This window comes from Hevea brasiliensis, chromosome 18 (assembly GCF_030052815.1).
Source record: "Hevea brasiliensis isolate MT/VB/25A 57/8 chromosome 18, ASM3005281v1, whole genome shotgun sequence".
NCBI classification, from domain to species: Eukaryota; Viridiplantae; Streptophyta; class Magnoliopsida; order Malpighiales; family Euphorbiaceae; genus Hevea; species Hevea brasiliensis.
The window spans coordinates 52,329,844-52,353,765 of record NC_079510.1 but is presented as its reverse complement, the minus strand read 5'-3'; the positions used below and the strand labels follow the sequence as shown (position 1 = coordinate 52,353,765).

Below are 23,922 nucleotides of genomic sequence, written 5' to 3'. Positions count from 1 at the left end.
GGTTGAATGAAGAAGAAAGGAAACTCATTGTAGAGAATAGGGATGGGCAAAAGCCACTTGCAAATTAAGTGGCAAGTCCAACAAAGTCCTCCAGCTAGGTCCAGCCCAAGATGAAGCAAGCTTATCCTCAACTCTGCTACCTCATTCTGTAGCATGTATCATTTTAGTATAGCGTGTGCTTGTCTTGTCTGCTTCCTGCGTGCTGATTGCTGCTCATTTATGGCACAACAAGGATATTTTCGTCCTTTAAATCGCCACCGACCTAATTGAGTAATGGAATTCCAGCATTACCCTCTTTTGTGTGCAGTTCGTGTGAATATGAAAAACTAATAATCTTTAAGCCATTCTTTTCTGTGAGTACAACTCAAGCCGAAATACTGTTTAACGCGGCAAAGCAGATGTCTATGGCATGACCCAGCACCAGCAGCAGAAATTTCCTCATACATGTGTATGCCATGGGAAGGTATTGCTAAATAAAAATGCTAAAGAAAGGTAACAAAAACTATTTAGTTTTAATTTACTTTAATTGAAATATTTTTAAAATTATAAAATTTTAAATTTATTTAAAATTAATTATATAAAAAAGACAAGATTGCAATTTGCAAGTGCCTTGGAGGATAGAAATGGAAAATCAAAATCAAAATAAACTATAAACACTCAAAACTCTACTGTACTCTTTCGTCCAGACATTGGGATACATACGTCTTTTTGGTAATTCCTCACCTCTTTCCCGTCATTTCAACCTCCTAACTCCTCACACTTGTCTTTTCTTCTCTTTCTATTTTCTGACACCTACAGCTCTATCTCCACTCTCTCACTTTGTTGCAGAATCTTCTTTCTACTCACTGCCACTCTCTCACTCTCTTTTCTGTTCTCTCTTCTTCCTCTGAACATCTAACTTCATAATGGGGACCAGAATTCCTTCTCACCAGCTCAAAAATGGCCTTCTAGTTTCAGGTCCACCCGAGCACCTCAAGGAGAAGCAACCCACAATGGCATCACGCGCCGTTCCCTATACCGGCGGTGACGTCAAGAAGTCTGGCGAGCTTGGCAAAATGTTTGACATCCCTGTCCTCGATCAACACTCGCCTACTGGCGCTCCTCCTATACCCAAACAACACTCCCGCCCTTCTTCCTCTTCCCAACACAATAGCGGATCCGTCCGATCGGGGCCCAACTCCGGCCCAGTCAAGAAATCCTCCGGTCCCCTGCCCCTCCAGCCCACCGGTCTCATTACCTCCGGACCGCTCGGCTCTGGTCCATTGGGTTCTGGCCCACTCTCTTCGGCCCACCGGAGATCCGGCCAACTCGACCGTGCTGGCTCCGGGGTTGGATCCGGCTCTAGTAAATCGCTTTACGGGTCAGCGGTCACCAGCTTGACGGAGGATGTCAATGTCGGTTTTAGGGTTTCGAGGCCAGTGGTGTGGGTGGTATTAGTGGTGGTGGCGATGGGATTGCTTGTGGGCGCGTTTCTGATGGTGGCAGTTAAAAAAGCGGTTATTTTGGTGGCGGTGGGGGCGATATTGGTGCCCGTAATTCTGGGGCTTGTCTGGAATTGCGTATGGGGAAGGAGAGGGTTGTTAGGGTTTGTTAAGAGGTACCCTGATGCTGAGCTAAGAGGTGCTATTGATGGGCAATACGTCAAGGTCACGGGGGTAATTTTCTCCTCTCTTTCTGATTATATTACGCTACTTTATTGCTCTATTATTTTTAGGTCAATTCCTTGATCTATTTCCACAAGACACTACAAAATTTGTTATAGATACGAAATCGGTGGGTCATTATTCATGTTTATATAATTTCATATTAGGAAGGGAAACAGAGAAAAGCAGAGATTTATCGAATTTAGCTTGACAGATTTGGTTAATTTGTTAATGATTTCATGGTGTGATAATTTTCCATTAAAAATTGGATTTTTCTTGCGACCTTTTTGTATAAATGATATATTTATCAAAGGGCCTTTTCCCTCCTCTCTCCTGATTTGAGTCCAATTGAAATTTATCCCAGTTTGCCGAGTGCAGGGAAGTTTGTTGAAAGTTTTAGTCCACATGAAGGGTGGAATTGAGCCCGCAAATCTGTGATGCACAATGTCTTGTTTGCATGTACTGGCTAGATTTTAGGGACCAGTTTTGCTTCTTGTGGGGTTAAAGTTAGAATTCTATGAGATTACTTGAAATCTAATTGGAGAATAATTGCAATGTGGTTTTCCTTCCATAGAAGAGCAGTCTAGCCTTTTCTTTGACTTCAAACCTCTTTTCCTTGTCATTTGGTGCATCACTTTGGCTTTATCAAAAACTTCATTGTCTTTAGTTTGAAAAGATTGGGCAAAATGCCCACTGATGTTAGCTGGTCAAACATCCTAGTTTGCAATTTATACTTATATTCTGTATAAGTAGTGTATTCTTGGATATCTTTTATGTAGGTTGTCACTTGTGGCAGTATACCTTTGGAATCATCTTACCAGAGGGTACCCAGGTGTGTATACATTTCCACGGAGTTGTATGAATATAGGGGGTGGGGTGGAAAATCTGCTCATCCCAAGCACCGTTTCTTCTCATGGGGATCTAGATATTCAGAGGTCAGTTTGTTACTTTTCATTCCCAGTACATTGATTTTGAAATCAAGAGTGTTTTTTTTTCCTCTGCAAATTTATGATTCAGTTTCTCACTGCATTTGCTAGAGTACTGACTACTTTGGTTTTCATTATTTAAACCTGATAAATTCAGTTTATTCAAAACAAACATTAACCATGGGACCTGATTTTTAAAATGTACCATTGTACAGAAAGGCATCTAGCTGAATGAGAACATGAAAAGTTACTGGCAATGTTGTAGGCATGTTAAATAAGGGAGCTAGTGCGTACAAATTAAATTCCATCTTACCTTTTCTCAGTAGCTTAAAGGCTCCAACAGTTACTTGATTATGAGCTAATAGGCAATGGTAGTGCTGCACTTGATTTGACAATTACTTGTGTAGCAGCAGATGGCTATTTTTGGAGTAAGGAAATACAATTCTTCTTGGACTGCAATTCATAGAATATAGTTGCACAAAACAAGTCCCAATAACTGGGTATGATGCTTCTGTTGTCTAAAACCTAAATATTTAATTGCGTTTCATTTGTGATGACAATGTTTCAGTTATTGGCTTTGTCTGGGTTCTTACTCTTTTCTGGAGAAAGCAGGTCCTGGACTCCTCTTGTGCATTATAATGATACGTTGATTCTGGTGAACAGAAATATGTTGCGGATTTTTACATATCAGATTTTCAGTCAGGATTGAGAGCATTAGTGAAGGCAGGCTATGGGGCTAAGGTTGCTCCGTTTGTCAAACCAGTTACAGTAGTTGATGTAAAGAAGGAGAATAGAGATTTCTCTCCCAGCTTTTTACGCTGGTTAGCTGATCACAGCCTCTCCAGTGATGACCGGATTATGCGCCTAAAAGAAGGGTATGTCACTAAATATCACCCCTCACCACCCGCCCTCCCACACCCCCCCCACCACCACCCTTTTTTCCTTTCTCTATCTTCCTCCTCCTCTTTTTCTCTTTTGGCTTTTTTTGTCTTAAAGTTCCTTGGTCACATAGACACTAATTGATCCCTTAACATTTTGTTTTAAGGTTGCAGAGTTTAACAGTTGCAGAGTTTAACACTTCTGAAGATTATGTTTAATTGCAGGTATATAAAAGAAGGGAGCACTGTAAGTGTGATGGGTGTTGTTCGACGCCATGATAATGTGTTGATGATAGTTCCACCTCAAGAGCCTGTCTCAACAGGCTGTCAATGGTTCCAATGCCTCCTCCCAACCTACGTTGAAGGTCTTGTTTTGATGTGTGATGACAATCAAGATGCTGATGTGGTTCCTGTGTAGATATCTGGTGTATCACCACAGTTAGGGTTTTGTCTTGAGCTGGATTTCACAAAGTAAATAGTGGAAGGGTGGTGAGCAATGGATTCATGAGGCATCGCTGAACCACATTCCCTTTTTTTCCAGGTATTAAAAGTGCATATAAAGTGTCCTTGAAGTTCCAGAGCCACTAGACTGAAGATATGTATAAATGAAGCATATTCTAGTGAAAAAGCTTTAAATATGCTTTTGGAGATTGTGACGAGTTCACTGCGAAAGAAGCTGGACAATGTTGTATCACAATGGCACTAGGCACTAGGCACTTTGGCTGATTTTTGTACATAAGTTGGCAGAGCTGCCCAAAGGGGTTCGGAAATGGTTGATTACTTAAAATGAACTTGATGTTAGTATGGTAAGTAAAATTGTCTGTATTTAGCGGTAACTTTTGAAGAATACGTGTCTTTCTTAATTCTAATACGTGTATGCAATTATCTCGCTGTGCTTCTTGCATTAATTGGCATGTATGTTAAATTGAAGGCATTATGCATGACAATGTACCCATCATTATTTTTTGACTATTTATGTTTTTAGCTTGAAAATGTTGGGCAACATTTATGTATATATATAAAGATTGAAAAGGTTATTTTATTTTTCAAGAGAAGCCAAAAAAAACCCAATCTTATACTTTTAGCTTTTCTTTTTAATGTGAAGTACACATATTCATCGTTTGTGTGTGCGAAATGTATACCTTTTAGTACAATTAAAATTTTATAAAAGAAAGTTGAAAAACAAAATGTAAAAATATAAGCTATGTATCACGTAATCAAAGTTAATTATATGTTTATTATATTATTTGATACTATAATAAAATTTATTTTGTTACATGATAGAATGATAAAATGATTGATGAATGGAGAAGAAATATTTTAGTATCTATTTTTAAAAATAAGGGAAACATATAGAGTTGTTCAAATTATATGGAAATTAAACTCATAAGCCATACTATGAAGTTGTGGGAGAGAGTTGTGGAATATCGACTACGTCATGATACTTTTATCTTTCCCAACCAATTTGGTTTCATGCCTGATCGTTCAACTATGGAAGCGATCTTTCTCAAGTAATCTTTCTCGTTATAAGTTTGATGGAGAAATATAGAGATGTGAAGAAAGATCTACATATGGTTTTTATCATTTTAGAGAAGACTTATGATAGTGTTTTAAGAGATGTCTTATAGAGAGTGTTAGAACAAAAAATGATGTCTATTAAGTACATACAAGTATTGAAAGATATATATGAAGGAACAACTACTATTGTGCGCATAGTGAGAGGAGACACAAGAGATTTTCCTATCTCAGTTGGATTACACCAAGGTTCAACTGTAAGCCTTTACTTTTTTACATTAGTTTTAGATGAATTGACAAAACATATACAAGAGAGTATTCCTTAGTGCATGATATTTGCGGATAATATATAGTTCTGATATATGAGACGCGAGAAGGAGTCAATAGAAAGTTAGAGCTTTGGATAAGTACTCTAGAGTTAAAGGGCTTTAAGTTAAGTAGAACGAAAACAGAATACATGCATTGCAAGTTCAGTGAAGGCTGAACTGGTGATAGGAAATGAGTTAGTTTAGATGGAGTGACAATGTCCCAAAGTAATCATTTTAAATATATCGGCTCAGTCCTTCAAGTAGATGGGGGATACGAGGAGGATGTTAGTCATAGGATTAAAGCCGGATGGTTGAAGTGGAGACGTGCCACGAGAGTTTTATGTGATCGCAAGATTCTCAATAGGTTGAAAGGAAAATTTTAACGTACAGTCATACGACCGGCCATGTTATATGGTAGTGAGTGTTGGGCACTGAAAGAGTTATATATGTCTAAAATAAGAGTTGCGGAGATGAGAATGTTAAGGTGGATAAATGGTCATATTAGACTAGATAAAGTCCGTAATGAGAGTATTAGAGAAAATGTAAGAGTAGTGCTAATTGAGGATAAATTGAGAGAAGTGAGATTGAGGTGGTTTGGTCATGTGAAGCGTAGACATACAGAGGCTCCAGCAAGTAGAGCACATTGGGTTAGAGGATAGAAATAAAAGAAGGGGTAGACCTAAACTGACTTGGAGGAGGGTAGTATAACATAACCTAGAAGCATTACACATTTCCGAGGATTTAACCCAAAATCGTTTAGAGTGGAGAAAGAGAATCCATATAGCCGACTCCAAATTTTTGAGATAAAAACTTAGTTGAGTTGAGTTGCACATAATAGAATGATAATTACTTACGTAATAATTATTATATATGAAATTAAATGTATTTATGATTATTTATTTTGATATTTTTTATTTATTATCGTTACTATTGTTATAATCACTATTATTATTCTGTCATCACTATTACTACCAGCAATCACTATCACTATTGATGCATGCATTTTAGATCATCATTTAGATGTAATTTTTGCACATAATTTACCCTTGTTCATAGCTATTATTATAGATATTAGCATATATTTAGTCAATTTTATAATTTTCACACTTCTTAGTCTAATTTTTGGAATTTATTTGTTTTGTAGGCTAAAATTGGAGAAATTTGGTATATTTGATCAAAGTAGCCATTTAAAGGAGATTAGAGTTGAATTGCAAAAATTTTTTAAAGTTGAGAAAAAAATGGCCGAGAGCGACACAACCTGCAACACAACCAATTTAGCTTATGTCGCAGGTTGTGTCGAGCGTCAGATATTCAGGCAGATTGCGACACAACCCGCGACACAACCGATGCAGCTTATGTCACTTTTACTGGAAATGGCTGACGTGGCATTTCCGTTACTCTGATTTTTTTACCTCACTTTCTCTGGAACCTTCCCACTTTTTACCCATTCTAGGGCAGTCCCCTCACCTATATAAAGTCTCATTTATCATTTTCTTTCCATAGAGAGCAAGGGAGGCATTTTTGGCAAGAAAAGAAAGAGAGAAAGAGGGAGTACGGGTTCCATTTTTTCCAGCAGCTGCAGAACCCGTTTTTTGCACTTTTCTGCAGCAGATTCTGCTGCATATTTCTGGGTTTTTCTACTCCTTAGCTTACATTTCCATTATTTCTTTATTTATACATTTGGGTTTGTCTTGAAACTATGATTAGTGAGTAGTTATTTGAGATTCTAGAGATGGGTTTGTAAATATTAATTTGTATTGTGGTTTTGAACTGATTTAGCCATTTAAATGGGATTTGTTACATTTTGATTTATTGCTTGTGAGCTTGTTGCCTTGCTTGATGAATGGGCCCTCATTAAGTTAAGCTTTAATCCTTAATAGATGGACTGAAAAGTGAATATTAGGGATAGTTAATCTTGCAATAAACTTTATTTTCTTGGTGTTAGAGATAAGCTAAGAGGATTAAGGGGAACTTTCCAAAATCAATTAGAGTTTTAATTGGGTTTTTGTTAGGTTTGAAATACCGTGAAAACAGGGTTTGATTTAATGAAAACCAACTTTGAAATGCTTGAAAAAGGTTTCAAAAATTTAAGAATTGATTTCCCTCAAAATTGCAATTCTCATGTGTTTGGCTAAATTAGGGATAAACCACATGCAAACAATATGGAAAATCCAATCTCTAGAATCACTTTAATTTTTATTGAATTTAGATTTAATTCCTCTCAATTTCATAAATAGAAATTTCAAATTAATTTTTGGTAATCTAGTTTAATTAATTTTAGTTAATTGTTTGATTTAGTTTTAATTCCTCAAATACCAATTTTAATTCCAAATTTCATTTTACATCTTTAAATTTTGTCATTCTAATTAGCTTATACTTTTATTTCCAATTTAAGCACAATTCTCTGTGGGATCGATATCATTTTTTTTAAAACTATACTACTGTGACCCGTGCACTTGCGGACACACCGTATCAAGTTTTTGGCGCCGTTGCCGGGGAATTGTTTGTTTTTAAGTTGGATTTTAATTGTTTTAAGCTGATTAGAATTTTTATTTTCTTTTATCTTCACTACTACTCCTTGTGTTTTTCAGGTACTTTTCTTGTTTATGAGACGATCGAAAAGCATAAGCGACACTGAATTGTTGTTCAATCCTGAAATTGAAAAATTCTGTCGAGCCAACAAAAAGGAATACAAGAGAAGAAAAGAAGCAGAAAAAGAAGAACAACAAAGATTTGAGCAAGAGGAGACAATTGAAAATATGGAGAATCAAAATAGAGCTATTGGTGGAAACAATGGAGGAAATGAGCAAAACGGGCAAAATGAAGTAGTTAATCAAAATGATCCTCAAAGAAGATCCATGTTAGATTATGCTTTTCCTAGATGTGCTGATGTGAGAGATAACAGACCTATTATTGGAGCTAATCAATTTGAGTTAAAGATTGGTCTCATTCAAATGGTTCAGAATTCACAATTTGGAGGAAGTCCACTTGAAAATCCTCATTCTCATTTGAAGAAATTTTTGATGATATGTGGTACACAAAGGCAGCCTGGAGTTTCAGATGAAGTTATTTGGCTCACCTTATTTCCATTCTCTCTTCGGGATTCAGCATTGGAGTGGTATGACTCACTTCCACAAGCTACTATAGCTACTTGGGAGCAGCTATCTCAAGCTTTTCTATCTCAGTTTTTCCCACCTGGGAAGACCACTCATTTGAGGAATTTGATGGTAGCTTTTAAGCCAAGAGATGATGAAACTTTATATGAATCTTGGATGAGATTTAAGGAGCTTAAAAGGCAATGTCCTCATCATGAAATACCGAAATGGATGATTGTTCAGAATTTCTACACCAGAGTTACTCCAGCCATAAGAAACACAATTGATTCACAAGCAGGAGGAGATTTCATGAGAATGACAAGTGAAGAATGCTATGATCTATTAGAGAAGATTGCTCATAATACCCATTTATGGGGAAATCCTAGAGCACTTGAGCCAAAGAAGGCTGGGATTTATGAACTTGACTCATTTAGCTACATGAATGCAAGATTTGATCAGTTGACTCAGCTTCTTAGTGATTTTTGCACAAAGGCAACAACCTCAACTCCTACAACTGTGCAACAAGTTGCCTACACAGATGGAACTCAAAGTTGTGGAGTTGATTACTCTTCTTATGGTGACGATTATTTGCAAGAACAAGCTGCTTATGTAGGAGGTTATCAACAAAAACCTATGGAAAATGCTTACTCTAATGTGAACAACTCAACATGGAGACCACAAGCAACTTTTGCTCAACAAGGCCAAAGCTCAAATTATGCTCTTAACCAGCAGTTTATGCAGCAAAATAGGCCTCAATTTCAGCCTCAATTTCAGCCCACAAGGCAGCCACAACCTGGATATCAAGCAAGAGCACAACAATCCCTTCCACCTCATGAACCGAAGCCAACCTTGGAAAGCATGATGGAGAAATTTTTTGCTGAACAAAGCAAGATGAATAGCAAATTGGAGGAAGAAATGCAACACATGAGACAAACCATGGATCAATTACAAGTCCACAACCGCATGTTGGAGACTCAATTGGCTCAACAAACAACCTCATCGGGAAGCAAATCCTATGGGAAACTACCTAGCCAACCACAAAACCCTCATGAACAATGTAAGGTTATGACCTTGAGAAGTGGTAAGAAAGTTGGTCAAGAGAGTGAAAACAAGAGAGAAGAAAAAGAGAGCACAAAAGAAGAAAATTTAGTTGAGAGCGAGAAAAATGAAAAAGAAGAGGAAAGCAAAAGTGAGCAAGATGAGGGAGAGAAACCATATATCCCACCTGAGCCTTACAAGTCCACCCTTCCCTACCCTCAAAGATTCATCAAGCATAAGCTAGACAAACAATTTGGCAAATTTCTTGAAGTGCTAAAGAAGTTGTATATCAATGTGCCATTCAATGAGGCACTATCCCAAATGCCAAGTTATGCCAAGTTTTTGAAGGAGATTCTTTCCAACAAGAGAAGGCTAGAAGATTATGATACCATCAACTTGGGAGAGCAATGCAGTGCTATAATTCAGAAGAAGTTACCTCCCAAACTCAAAGATTCGGGTGTGTTTTCCATTCCTTGTCATATTGATGATAATTGTGTGGCAAATGCCTTATGTGACCTTGGAGCTAGTGTCAGCCTAATGCCACTTTCAATATATGAGAAGTTGAATATGGGAGAGTTGAAGCCCACAAACATGTATCTTTCATTGGCTGACCGTTCAATTAAGTATCCAGAAGGCATTCTAGAAAATGTGCCTATCAAGGTTGGGAAATTTTACATTCCGGTGGACTTTGTCATTTTAGATATGGAAGAAGACACAAAAGTTCCTATCTTATTGGGAAGACCCTTTTTGGCAACAGCTGGTGCATTAATTGATGTAAAGGGTGAGAAATTGACACTTAGAGTGGGAGATGATCAAATGATATTCAACATCAATCCTGCCATGAAAAGGAAACATGAAGAAGTTGAGTCTTGTTTGCGGGTAGACATTATTGATGAGATTGTTCAAGAGCATTTCAGAAAAAGCTATCCACAAGACCCACTTGAAAATTGCTTAGTCCATGGTGGGAGCATTGATGATGACAATCACAACATAGCTACTTGTGCACAACACTTGGAGAGCTCTCCACCACATCCTGAAGCCACAATTTTTCAACTTGAAGAAGTGCAAACTTTGGAAATCAAACAACCATCATTAAAGGTAGAGGATGCCCCAAAGGTAGATCTTAAACCTCTTCCTTTCAACCTCAGGTATGCTTTTCTTGGACCAAATGGAACATATCCTGTTATAATTAATGCATCTTTGACTGATATTGAGAATGAAAAATTGTTGAGAGTTTTGAGAGAATATAGAAGAGTTTTGGGTTATGCAATTGATGACATAAAGGGAATTAGTCCAACAGTTTGTATGCATAGGATTTTCCTAGAGCCAAATAGTAAACCTTTCATTGAACATCAAAGAAGATTGAATCCTACAATGAAGGATGTTGTGAAAAAGGAAATCCTAAAATTACTAGCTGCTGGAATTATTTACCCTATTTCCGATAAGAGTGGGTTAGTCCTGTGCATGTTGTACCAAAAAAAGGTAGGGTGACAGTTGTTAAAAATGAGAATAATGAATTGATACCCACTAGAACTGTTACAGGTTGGAGAATGTGCATAGACTATAGGAAGTTGAACAATGTTACAAGAAAAGACCATTTTCCCCTTCCTTTTATGGATCAAATGTTAGAGAGATTAGCCAAGCATTCTTTCTTTTGTTACTTAGATGGATATTCTGGTTTCTTTCAAATTCCAATCCATCCTGATGACCAAGAAAAAACTACATTTACCTGTCCCTATGACACCTTTGCCTATCGAAGGATGCCATTCGGATTGTGTAATGCGCCTGGCACATTTCAAAGGTGCATGATGGCCATTTTTTCTGATTTTATTGAAGAAATTATGGAGGTCTTCATGGATGACTTTTCAGTATATGGCACTAATTTTGATTCATGCTTGACTAATTTGTCTAAAATTTTGCAGAGATGTGCTGATAATGATTTGGTGTTGAATTGGGAGAAATGCCATTTTATGGTCCAAGAAGGAATCGTTTTAGGGCATTTGATCTCAAATAGGGGAATTGAAGTGGATAGAGGTAAAATAGAAATTATTGAAAAAATGCCCCCTCCAACCACTGTCAAAGGAGTGCGGAGTTTTCTTGGACATGCCGGGTTTTACCGGCGATTTATTCAGGATTTTTCTAAACTTGCTAAACCCTTAACAAATCTTTTGAATCATGATGTTAAATTTGATTTTAATCAAGATTGTATGGTTGCTTTTTGCAGGTTAAAGACGACATTGACAATGGCTCCTATCATGCAACCCCAGTTGGACTTTGCCATTCAAATCATGTGTGATGCAAGCGAGTTTCTTTGTTGGAGTATCCTTAGCCAGCGAAAAGATAGAAAACCTTATGCTATTTACTATGCAAGCCGAACCCTTGATGAAGCTCAAGTTAATTATGCTACAACTGAAAAGGAGTTCCTTGCGGTAGTATTTGCACTCAATAAATTTCGTTCTTATTTGGTCAACTCAAAGGTAATAGTTTTCACTGATCATGCAGCAATAAGGTATTTAATGAGCAAGAAAGAAGCTAAATCTAGGTTGATTAGATGGATTTTATTACTTCAAGAATTTGATTTGGAAATAAGAGATAAAAAAGGTGTTGAGAATGTGGTGGCTGATCACCTTTCTAGAATAAAAACTGAAAATAAAGATGATGAAATTGTGCCAATTGATGAGTTTTTCATGAATGAGCAGTTGTATGTGTTGAACTCTGCACTTCCATGGTTTGCTGATATTGTGAATTTCTTGTCTTGTGGTGTCTTGCCACTTGATTTATCTTGGCAGCAAAAGAAAAGATTCTTGCATGATGTTAAATTTTATTCTTGGGAAGAGCCTCTTTTGTTTAGGAGATGTAATGATGGAATAATTAGGAGATGTATACCAGAGGAAGAAATACATGATGTTATTTACCATTGTCATTCCTCTGAATATGGTGGTCATTTTAGTGTCTCAAAAACTGTTGAAAAAATCTTGACATCAGGTTTCTATTGGCCTAATATGTTTAAACATGTGAGAGACTTTGTAAGCAAATGTGATAGGTGCCAAAGGGTAGGCAACATTTCCAAGAGAGATGAGATGCCCCAACAGTCCATATTAGAAGTTGAATTGTTTGATGTGTGGGGAATTGATTTTATGGGGCCATTTCCATCTTCTTATGGGAATAAATATATCTTGGTAGGGGTGGATTATGTATCTAAATGGGTAGAAGCTATTGCTACACCTACCAATGATGCAAAAGTTGTGGTGAAATTTCTGAAAAAATTTGTTTTAACTAGATTTGGTGCCCCACGTGCCATAATCAGTGATGGTGGTAGCCATTTTTGCAACCACCAATTTGAAAAATTGATGAGAAAATATGGGGTAAAGCATAGGATTGCCACACCATATCACCCTCAAACAAATGGCCAAGTAGAAATCACAAATAGAGAAATCAAGCAAATCTTGGAGAAAACTGTCAATAAGTCCAGAAAAGATTGGTCCCTTAAATTAGATGACACTTTTTGGGCATATAGAACAGCCTTTAAAACCCCCATAGGAACTACACCTTATAGGTTAGTTTTTGGTAAATCATGCCATTTGCCCGTAGAGTTAGAACATAAAGCTTATTGGGCCATTAGAGCAATCAATTTTGATTTACAAGCTGCTGGACACAAAAAACTTTTACAACTTGATGAGTTAGAAGAAATGAGACTTGATGCTTATGAAAATGCTAGGATCTATAAAGAAAGAACTAAAAAATGGCATGATAAGCATATCAAGAAAAAGGACTTTAAAGAAGGAGATTTGGTTCTCTTATTCAATTCAAGGTTAAAATTTTTTCCAGGAAAATTAAAATCAAGGTGGTCAGGTCCATTCAAAATTGTGAAAGTTTTACCTCATGGTGCTGTGGAAATTTTTGGTGAAAATTCGGGTAATTTCAAAGTAAATGGGCAAAGATTGAGGCACTATTCAGTTGGTGAGCCAATTGAGAAGATAGCAACTTGCTATCTCTCTCATTCTCCATAAAATCTTGAGTGAGTATGGTCAAGCTAAAGACCTAAACTTAGCATTTTTGTACATAACTCATAATTTTTCATTTCTTTCATATATATATTTGTTTTAAGTTTTTCTATACTCCTTATTCAGAGTTTAACATTATTCTAATTTTCTTGTGCAGATGGAATGCAATGCATTGCAAGCAAATGAGCATAAAAATTTTATTTTAGTGTTAGCTTTAAATTTTTAGCTTTAAATTTTAGTTTCAAATTTGTTTACTTATAATTTTTATCTTTCTTTTGTTGAGTATTTGCTGGTGTATATTACTGGATTCATTGCCCTTTTTCTTAATTTTAAGAGAAAATTTTTCCAAACCTTGACATCTTGGTTTAAAAGGAAAATTATTTGAATGTGGATGTGTGAATTGGTGCTTTGAAAAATTATTTTGTGTGAGTATTTGATGAATATAACAAGTTGAATAATTAGAATTCATGTTATGAAGGTTTAATCATTTGAAATCTAATTTGTTTCAAATTTTTAGGTGCTATGAAATTTGGTCAAATTTGGGCAGCAGGTTGCACAACCTGCGACATAATCAGGTTTGCTTGTGTCGTCGCTTGTGTTCGCTGGGCACACTTTTGGGCAGATTGTTGCACAACCTGCGACATAACCGGGTTTGCTTGTGTCGTTGCTTGTGTTCGCTGGGCACACTTTTGGGCAGATTGTTGCACAACTTGCGACACAACCCCCCTATCCTTATGTTCTAACTTGTGTCGCCTGTTTGTTTTGCAGGATAATAACTCACTTCACCAGAATGGGCCCGCAACCACCCCATGCTAAAAAAAAAAAAGCCCACTAACCCATAAAAAAAAATAAATAAAAAGAAAAATATTTCATGTCTTTATTTTAGTTGCTTAATTCAATAGTGTTTTTAACTTGTTTAGTTAATATTTTGCTTGTGTTGTTTTTCCTTTACTTGAACCATTTACTTATTCAGTTTTTTTTAGTTCCTCATAAAATACATTTTTCTTTTATATCTTTAGTACATTGCTCACTTGCTTTGATATGCTCCTTCGGAATTTACACTTGATGGTTATATTTTTGAGCTTAACTTCCCTATTCTAAATTTTTGAGTTTAATTTATTTAATAGATTCCATTGCACTGTTTCTTTTGCAATGAGTGCAGCAGCTGTCCAAATTTTACTTAATTAAATTGGCTGCACTTCAATGAGGTAACAATTCTCATCTCAGCTTGTGTCACTTTCAACACAAGTTGTGCTATCGCTTATGCAACAGGGTAACAATTCTTTATGCACATATAACCCAATTATCCCATTCCTTGCACTCTTTTAACATTGAGGACAATGTTCATTCTGAGTATGGGGGAGAGGGTAAATTTTTTGCAAAAATTATTTTTCCTTTTCACTTGCATATAGTGACATACTCATTCATTACTTCATACTTATACATATTCACATATATACACTGCATATAGCTTCATATACTTAGTTATGCATACTTAGTTACATATAGGTTGACTTGACATTTACACTCATGCATTTCATTCATTCATTTAAAATTTTTGGATTTTTAAACCAGTCTTTGAATTCCATAAGCCACTTATTCAAGCAATCCAACTTGCCTTTAGATGGTTAGTGGAATGAAAGTTCCAGCTGGGTACAAAGTCTTAAGCATTATTCTTTCTCTTACTTAATAGCTGAAAATTAATATATTCATCTAGGTATGCAGATTCTGATTAGTTATTTTGAGTTTTGAGTGTCTGAATAAGCCTTTAAGGAAGAAAATGGTCCTTGTCGTCTCACCATTCCTAGAACAAGCATCTTAGATCTTTCAAAGCGAAATTTTTAACTTGCATTTGATAAGAATATGATTTAGGCATTCTTTCATATTTTAAACCTCACATTTAGTCTTAACCTACCTTAATTTCATTTCAACCCTTGCAAACCCCCTTGAACCTTAATTCCCTAATTTCTTTGGAACCCAAATCATTTACCTAGCCATAAAACCTAAACACTACCACCTATTATGAGAATAATATTTTAGCAATTAAGTGCATAAAAAAATAAAATAAAATAAAATAAATAATGATATATAAAAAAAAACTTGGAGGATTGAAACATCTTGAAAAGTGCTAGAGTAATTGTGAAAAGTTGATATAAAAAATGGTCACCAAAATATCCCAAAGGTAATTTTGGGTGTGACGTAAAATAGGGACACATACAAAATAAAAAATAAAAGTAGTTCCTTTATTGTGATAGCACTTGAGATTCATTGTGAATTTCTTTCCTCTTGATAATAATAATAAAAAAAAAGGATGCACTTTGAGTTTCATTTTTAATATTATTCTCATATTTTGTTTTCCTTATTCCCTTTCTTTGTTAACCACAATTTTACCCTATTTGACCCCATTACAATCCTTAAAAAGACCTAATGATTCTTTGAAAAATGCTTGTTACATTAGTAGAGTTAGATATTTTATGCTTGCATATGGGTTTGGCAATATAATCTTCCATACATTACTCACCATCTATTTGAGACACATTGGCTATCTATTTCATTTAGGTTTGTTTTGGCACAATTGACTCTTGTAGCTGGTTGGTGTTTGTTGCTTGGGTTGATTGGTTAATTCTTAGTTATTTTGTAATTGTTGAGAGTGATTGCTTCATTCTTTGTGCTTCGCTGGTGGGAATTTGGAATGTTGGTGGCTAAAGGTAAGTTGGTGGTTTGGATTAGTGAATTTTGTGTTTTCAAAGACTGATTCTATTCCCTTCCAAATGAGTTTCAATGAAATTTTGCTTGAGGACAAGCAAGAGTTTGAGTATGGGGGAATTTGATGCATGCATTTTAGATCATCATTTAGATGTAATTTTTGCACATAATTTACCCTTGTTCATAGCTATTATTATAGATATTAGCATATATTTAGTCAATTTTATAATTTTCACACTTCTTAGTCTAATTTTTGGAATTTATTTGTTTTGTAGGCTAAAATTGGAGAAATTTGGTATATTTGATCAAAGTAGCCATTTAAAGGAGATTAGAGTTGAATTGCAAAAATTTTTTAAAGTTGAGAAAAAAATGGCCGAGAGCGACACAACCTGCAGCACAACCAATTTAGCTTATGTCGCAGGTTGTGTCGAGCGTCAGATATTCAGGCAGATTGCAACACAACCCGCGACACAACCGATGCAGCTTATGTCACTTTTACTGGAAATGGCTGACGTGGCATTTCCGTTACTCTGATTTTTTTACCTCACTTTCTCTAGAACCTTCCCACTTTTTACCCATTCTAAGGCAGTCCTCTCACCTATATAAAGTCCCCTTTATCATTTTCTTTCCATAGAGAGCAAGCGAGGCATTTTTGGCAAGAAAAGAAAGAGAGAAAGAGGGAGCACGGGTTCCATTTTTTCCAGCAGCTGCAGAACCCGTTTTCTGCACTTTTCTGCAGCAGATTCTGCTGCATATTTCTGGGTTTTTCTACTCCTTAGCTTACATTTCCATTATTTCTTCATTTATACATTTGGGTTTGTCTTGAAACTATGATTAGTAAGTAGTTATTTGAGATTCTAGAGATGGGTTTGTAAATATTAATTTGTATTGTGGTTTTGAACTGATTTAGCCATTTAAATGGGATTTGTTACATTTTGATTTATTGCTTGTGAGCTTGTTGCCTTGCTTGATGAATGGACCCTCATTAAGTTAAGCTTTAATCCTTAATAGATGGACTGAAAAGTGAATATTAGGGATAGTTAATCTTGCAATAAACTTTATTTTCTTGGTGTTAGAGATAAGTTAAGAGGATTAAGGGGAACTTTCCAAAATCAATTAGAGCTTTAATTGGGTTTTTGTTAGGTTTGAAATACCGTGAAAACAGGGTTTGATTTAATGAAAACCAACTTTGAATTCTTGAAAAAGGTTTCAAAAATTTAAGAATTGATTTCCCTCAAAATTGCAATTCTCATGTGTTTGGCTAAATTAGGGATAAACCACATGCAAACAATATGGAAAATCCAATCTCTAGAATCACTTTAATTTTTATTGAATTTAGATTTAATTCCTCTCAATTTCATAAATAGAAATTTCAAATTAATTTTTGGTATTCTAGTTTAATTAATTTTAGTTAATTGTTTGATTTAGTTTTAATTCCTCAAATACCAATTTTAATTCCAAATTTCATTTTACATCTTTAAATTTTGTCATTCTAATTAGCTTATACTTTTATTTCCAATTTAAGCACAATTCCCTGTGGGATCGATATCATTTTTTTTAAAACTATACTACTGTGACCCGTGCACTTGCGGACACACCGTATCAACTATCATCCTATTATTATTATCACTATCATTATCACTTGATCACTATTATTATCACATAGTTATTGTCATCTTTACTACTACTTAGTCATTGCCTTCACCACTATCTCACATTATCGCTATTGTCACCATCTAACTACTATTGTCGTCACCATTGCCACTTAATCATCAGTACTCTTTAATTACTTATTATTGCAATCATTATTATTTATTATTAACATTACAAATAAATTAAATATTAAAATAAAAATTATCATCATATTATATTATTTATATTTTTTTTTCTGTAATCAAATAAGAAAATAATAATTATATTATATTATATTATATTATATTATAATTTTAATTATATTATATAATTTATTATATTGTATTATAATTATAATGACTAGATTTAGCATTTTCGATTAAGAAAGAAAGAAGATGATTGCTCAAGAAAGATCATTTTGCCACTTCTGAAGGGCGTGGTGCAGTGTATCTTTTAGATTTCATGGGGCTGCAATTCTTCTGGAGGAAACAATTCTAGGCTGAAAAAATAAAATAAAATAAAATTCTAGGCGCTTAGTGTAGCCCTCAGATTTCCCATTGGTAATGAATAAGACACTAAGTATGCCACCATGATTAGTTGTATTTTTATCTCTTACTTAGCCACGGAGAATTAGGGACAAGAGAGGTGAAATGCGAAAAGAGAAGGGGGCGGATCTACAATAAGCTTGGGAAGGGGAGGTGCCGAGAAGAAGATTGAATTGAATTTTTATTTCTTTGGAATGAAAAAATAATTTTTTAATTTTTTAATTTTTTATATATTTTTTATTATTTAAATATAAAACTAATATCTTATTTGAGAATAATCAATTATACATTTTACTAAATTTTTTAACAACGTTATTATTTTTAACTTATTTTATTTATTTTTAAAAATTGAAGTGCTATTTTAAAAATAAAATTAAAGACTTGATTAACTTTTAGACATTAATTTGAGGTTCAAAATAAATCTTTGCCTTTTCCTCTTGTAAGCACTGCTCACATGCCAAAGCCATCTCTAGTACCTTATTTGGATTGGATACAGCATTATTTATTAATATATTATATAATAGTAATTTTATTGTTAACATGTTTAAAAAGATGATATATTATATAATGATTTAATAATTTTTTTTATATAATAAAATAAATATATAATTACTAAAATACCATTTATTATTATTTTAAATATATAACTGGTTTAAAAATATTTATTTAAATAAAATATTAATTTATAAATAATATCATAATAATAATAACTAAACATTTTATTTTTTTAATTAATAACTATATATGCCTTATAAATATATCACATTAAAATTATATAATTAGAATTTTATATATTATGCAAGCAGAAAATGAAAAAAATAGAAATTTTAAACCATACCAATTTGATGGTTTGAAAAGTTTGGGCAAAATGATCATTAAATCTGAAACGGATGATTTGCTGGAGTCTGGTTGTGAGGATTTTGGAGATAGCCTTGTAAAATAATGTACACAAGCCGATATGGCGCAGTTGCTGCGTCACTCCATTGGCCATCCATGGAAAGGAAGGAGGGAAAGACTGAATAAAAGTATAAATAGGCTAGCGGAAAAGAAGAGTAGGCCTAAGGGAAGGATGAACCTAGACAAACGAGAAAACCTATTCTCTCTTCACTTTGACCTCATTTGTGGTTAAATTACAATGGAACTCATGTCAAATCTACCAACAAAGAAGAAAAGTGAAGAGACAAGAAATTGCCACTAAATTTACTAATATAGACTTCAAGCTGATCCATTGAAGATTCAAAACGCAATTCCTCCAAGAGAACTGAAAATAAAAAAATAATTGAAAAAAGAAAAAAAAAATGGAAGAGATTCAAGGCAAGTTTATGAGAGAGGGGACTATAGTCTAGAGGGTTTCCCTCAGGCGACGACCAAAGTTCCTCCTGTTACATAAGAAGCATCATTAAATGCCAAAAAGGCAGTTGCAGAAGCCATGTCTTCTGTGGTACCAAGCCTGTTAAGCAACATATTTTCCTCAATGGACTTCCTCTACAACAAAGAAGAACCCAATTCAGTAAAAGGCAGACCAGTACTAAGCAGAACATGGGCTATTTCAAATACAAACAAAGATGGAAACAACTAATGCCTGAAATTATGTACTTACCATGGCCTCATTTTTTGTGATGAAACCAGTAAAGTGTGTTGGTACAAACCCAGGAGCTATATAGTTTACACGAGTATCAGGTGCCATTTCAGCTGCAAAGGCCAGAACAAAAATTTAGAAAGATAAGCACCAAGGATGAGGACATAAAGGCAGCAAGAGAACATAAAAGATAATGTTGCGGACGCATTGTGAGACCCCTTAGCAAAGTAGGTTGAATTTTTGAGATTTACTTCCCGTTATTATTAGATATTAATTCTTGTTTTAATTAAGAGTTATTTCCTTTCAAAATTATAATCCGAATATAGGAATTGCTATTATTTTAGGACTTCTAATTCTAGTAGAATTCCAATAAATCTTATATAAAAATCTCATATAAAAGGGCTCCCTTGAATTAATAAAATTAAATAGAATTATTTTCAACTGAATTAAGATTTGGACTCTTTCTTCTTCAACGAGTCCAAGGTTAAGCTCCCTTTTGACGAGCTCACGTTTTTCAGCAATAATAGATCAAGGAAAGAATTGAAGTAAAGCAAAAGCTTTAACTTTTGAATCAGATTTCACTATTAATAGGCCCGTGACTAGATCCTAGGCGAGAGATCATAACATATTGGTATCAGAGCCGATTGTCATGGACAATACAGATCCGAAAGAAGAATTGAGGGCGCTATTCTAAGAAGCACAAGCATTGACTGAAGCAAGAGTAGCACAGGCTGAATCAATGATGAAAGATCGGATCAAGTAATCAGAGTCAAAACTAGAATCCCAATTGCAAAACTTATCTTGTCAATTACAAGAATTCATTTAAGGAACTTACAAGAGTTGAGGCAAGGATACAAAGGGCGGCTTAGGTAGTAATAACAATTACGAAGGCAACAACAATATAATTGATGGAAAAATAGAAGTGAGACCCAAGACAGGGGTAGTACCAAGGTATATGAACTTGGATTTTCTAACGTTTGATGGATTTGAAGATCCATTGATTTGGTTACACTAATGTGAATAATTTTTTTTAAACCCACAGACACCAGAAATAGATAAAGTGAACCTTGCAACATTTCATATGATGAGAGAGGCACAACTTTGGTTCTACAAATTAGAACAAGAAGAATCCCAACTATTGTGGAATGCTTTCAAAGAATATTGCAATTTTAGATTCAGGCCTCCACTCAGTAGCAATCCTTTGGGTGAATTGGCTAATCTAAAGCAGATAGGGACGGTAGAAGAATATTAACTTCAGTTCTAAAGCCTTCTAGCTCGTGTAACAATAGTTCGGATAGATCAACAAGTTGACTTTTTTACTACAGGCCTGACAGATTCAATCCAAATTGATATAGAGATGCAAAATCCCCCAAACTTGGTGGCAACTATGAACCTAGCATAAGCCTTTGAAAGAAAATTGCAGCTAGAAGAAAATTAGACAAATTCATGTTCCATTACAAGAGTAACACCTACTTCATCAATTCTACCTATAACCAAGACTACTGCCAACCAAGCCATTAGCACATTATAGAATTCCAGTTTAGGAAGTGAGAATTCCAGTTTAGGAAGTGTTTCATCTCCCTTTATAAAAAGATTGAGCCGTTTAGAGATGGCTGAGCGAAGAGCAAAGGGGATTTGTTATAATTATGACGACCATATTCCTATGAGCATCAATGTAAGAAGTTGTTTTGGTTGGACATGGATGATTCAGATGAAGCAACGAGGCAAAGAGACTATGGGTGATTTATAGTCTTATCCTACTATTGAGCTTGAGGACAAGCTCTTTCTCTAGGAGAGAGTGATGTTATGGATGCATTGTGGGACCCTTTGACAAAGTAGGTTGAATTTTCAAAATTTACTTCCCATTATTATTAGAATTAATTCTTGTTTTATTTAAGAGTTATTTTATTTTCAGAATTGTAATATCTCTTATATAGGGATTGCTATTATTTTAGGACTTCTAATTCTAGTAGAATTCCAATAAATCTTGTATAAACCTCTCTTATAAAAATGGTCACTTGAATTAATAAAATTAAGCAGAATTATTTTCAACTAAATTAAGATTGGACTCTCTCTTCTCTAACGAGTAAGGTTAGAGCTCCCTTTTAACGAGCTCACATTTTTAGCAAAAATAGGTCGAGGAAAGAGTTGAGGTAAAGCAAAAGCTTCAACTTTTGAATTAGTGTCATGTTCCCTGGAATAGGATCTCATCACAGGTCGATGAACTCGGAAATCCTCTTTAAGTCCTACTGTCTTTCCTTTGTTCACGTTCCTGTTCTTCCTTGAAGAACCTATGTTGGAAACTTAACGTGAAGGCTTATTAGAGAGAACCTCCAATCTCACAGATACTTTCTGAATAAAATGCTGCTTATTTCATTAATCATAATTGATGCCTTATATAAAAAAAGCTACAGCAGACTAAAGGAACAAAACTTCTAAAATAGATTACATCATAACTAATTGTTTTTGAAACTTGAAATAAAAATCTAAAACAAAGTTAGAGACAAAGATTCTGGTTGAAATAAAAATTTAAAAATCAATGTTGCAGATGAAGATTCTAGTCTGGTCCCCTGATTTTTGAAACAACCTCCAACTAAAATGGATTTATTGTAATTTTAAATTTCAAACAATTCAATCTGCCCACAAATGCATCCATAACATTACTCCTCTTTTGAAGATCAAGCTAGTCCTCAAACTTGAAATCTAAATAAGTAGCACGAAATTCATTCAATGGTTCCCACCAACTCCTATGTTGTCCGACTCGTCAACAAGTGGTCCATGATCCTTTAACTCTAGCCAAAATAATTTCATGCAATGGTGGTTAAGGGTATCATCACAATTGTAACATAATCCCTTCGTGCGATGTTTGGCCATCTCCACCCTGTTGAGCCATTTAACGAGTGGAGTTAAAGCACTACCCACACTCAAAGTCACCACACCACTAGCTTCTACTCCCTTTGATTCTTGCGAAGCTCCTGCAACAAATGGGAATAATTTTTCAAATGACCCAATAGAAGTTGTTCATATAGTGTCAATTTGAATTGAGAGCTACTTCTTCTCAAATGCAAAAGCAAAATTCATTGCAGTAATCAAATTTGAAGGATTCTGTAACTCAACTTCTAGTCAAATATTTTTAGATAACCTCGCTGTGAACAGGTCCACTTGTTGGTTTGTTAGGACAGAAGTCTCTCTTTCTAACAACAACTAGAATTGCCATTGATATTCCTCTACGATCCCAATCTGTTTTAAGTTAACTAGTTCGCCCAAAGGATTATTGTGCAAAGGCTGCCCAAACGCAAGTTACAATATTCCTTAAATGCTTCCCATGTCAACACCGCCTCTTCTCATTCAAGTTTATAGTGCCATAGATGAGCCTCACCAATCATGTTAAAGGCAGTTAAACTGACTTTATCTTCTTCCGTAGTACATTGGTTATGGAAAAATTGTTCACATCAGTTAAGTCATCCAATGGATCATCAAAGCCATCGAACGAGGGAAAATCGAGTTTTGCATCTGGGCACCACACGCCCTTCCATCTGCTCATTAGCCTGCTAGCCAAAATTTTGTCAGCTGCTACTCATTCCATCTTGGTTTTGATTTATTCCTCTGTTAAAGATTCAAACTAGCTCAGATAGTTGCCAAGCCAAGCCATTATATCGAGCTTTGGATTATTGCATGAAAGTATTTAGCTTCTCTTCTAGACTTGCTAGTTCACCCATGATGATCAGCTCTCATACCAAGTTTTTATGTTCCCAGGAATAGGATCTCATCATAGGTCAAACTCGAAAATCCTCCTCAAGTACTATTGTCTTTCCTTTATTCATGTTCCTTTTCTTCCTTGAAGAACCTATATCGAAAGGAGCTCAAAAAGGTAGCCCTAGAGTTAAAACATAGCATATGTATGAAAAAAGGAAAATGTAACGCCCTCACTTTAGGTAGTACGTACATTCTACTGTTCCGATGACTAACGTCTGTTCGGACAGCCAGGATGTCTGGAACTACACTCAAACTAGAGTGAGGAGTCATGAGATGATTAAATAAAGACTAAAAAAA

At 35.0% G+C, this 23,922-nt stretch overlaps 1 protein-coding gene and 1 non-coding gene across 3 annotated transcripts; one reads left to right on the top strand and one right to left on the bottom strand.

The window, feature by feature from the left end:
- Positions 1 to 748: 748 nt before the first annotated feature.
- LOC110668753 (uncharacterized membrane protein At1g16860) lies at positions 749 to 7,082 on the top strand. 2 transcript variants are annotated; one of them, XR_009146037.1, is made up of 5 exons: positions 749 to 1,655; positions 2,423 to 2,578; positions 3,233 to 3,444; positions 3,673 to 4,253; positions 6,415 to 7,082. XR_009146037.1 is itself a non-coding variant. In XM_021830121.2 (4 exons), exons 1-4 carry the CDS (start codon positions 906 to 908, stop codon positions 3,863 to 3,865), a joined length of 1,311 nt encoding a protein of 436 aa, XP_021685813.2. In that variant the 5' UTR covers positions 749 to 905; the 3' UTR covers positions 3,866 to 4,431. The 2 variants fall into 2 exon arrangements, 1 of the variants encoding a protein (XP_021685813.2); XM_021830121.2 differs by lacking the exon at positions 6,415 to 7,082 and having other exon boundaries at positions 3,673 to 4,431.
- Positions 7,083 to 8,479: 1,397 nt separating this feature from the next.
- LOC131176122 (small nucleolar RNA R71) lies at positions 8,480 to 8,586 on the bottom strand. The gene has a single exon (XR_009146250.1). It is a non-coding gene; the product is annotated as a small nucleolar RNA R71 (small nucleolar RNA).
- Between the last annotated feature and the right edge of the window lie 15,336 nt (positions 8,587 to 23,922).

What these genes read in the sequence shown, in the direction of transcription:
- LOC110668753 (XM_021830121.2), top strand. Translation starts at nt 906, where the DNA reads ATGGGGACCAGAATTCCTTCTCACCAGCTCAAAAATGGCCTTCTAGTT. An exon ending in GGGGATCTAGATATTCAGAG is followed by an intron (nt 2,579 to 3,232) that starts GTCAGTTTGTTA and finishes TCTGGTGAACAG; the next exon opens with AAATATGTTGCGGATTTTTA. An exon ending in ATTATGCGCCTAAAAGAAGG is followed by an intron (nt 3,445 to 3,672) that starts GTATGTCACTAA and finishes GTTTAATTGCAG; the next exon opens with GTATATAAAAGAAGGGAGCA.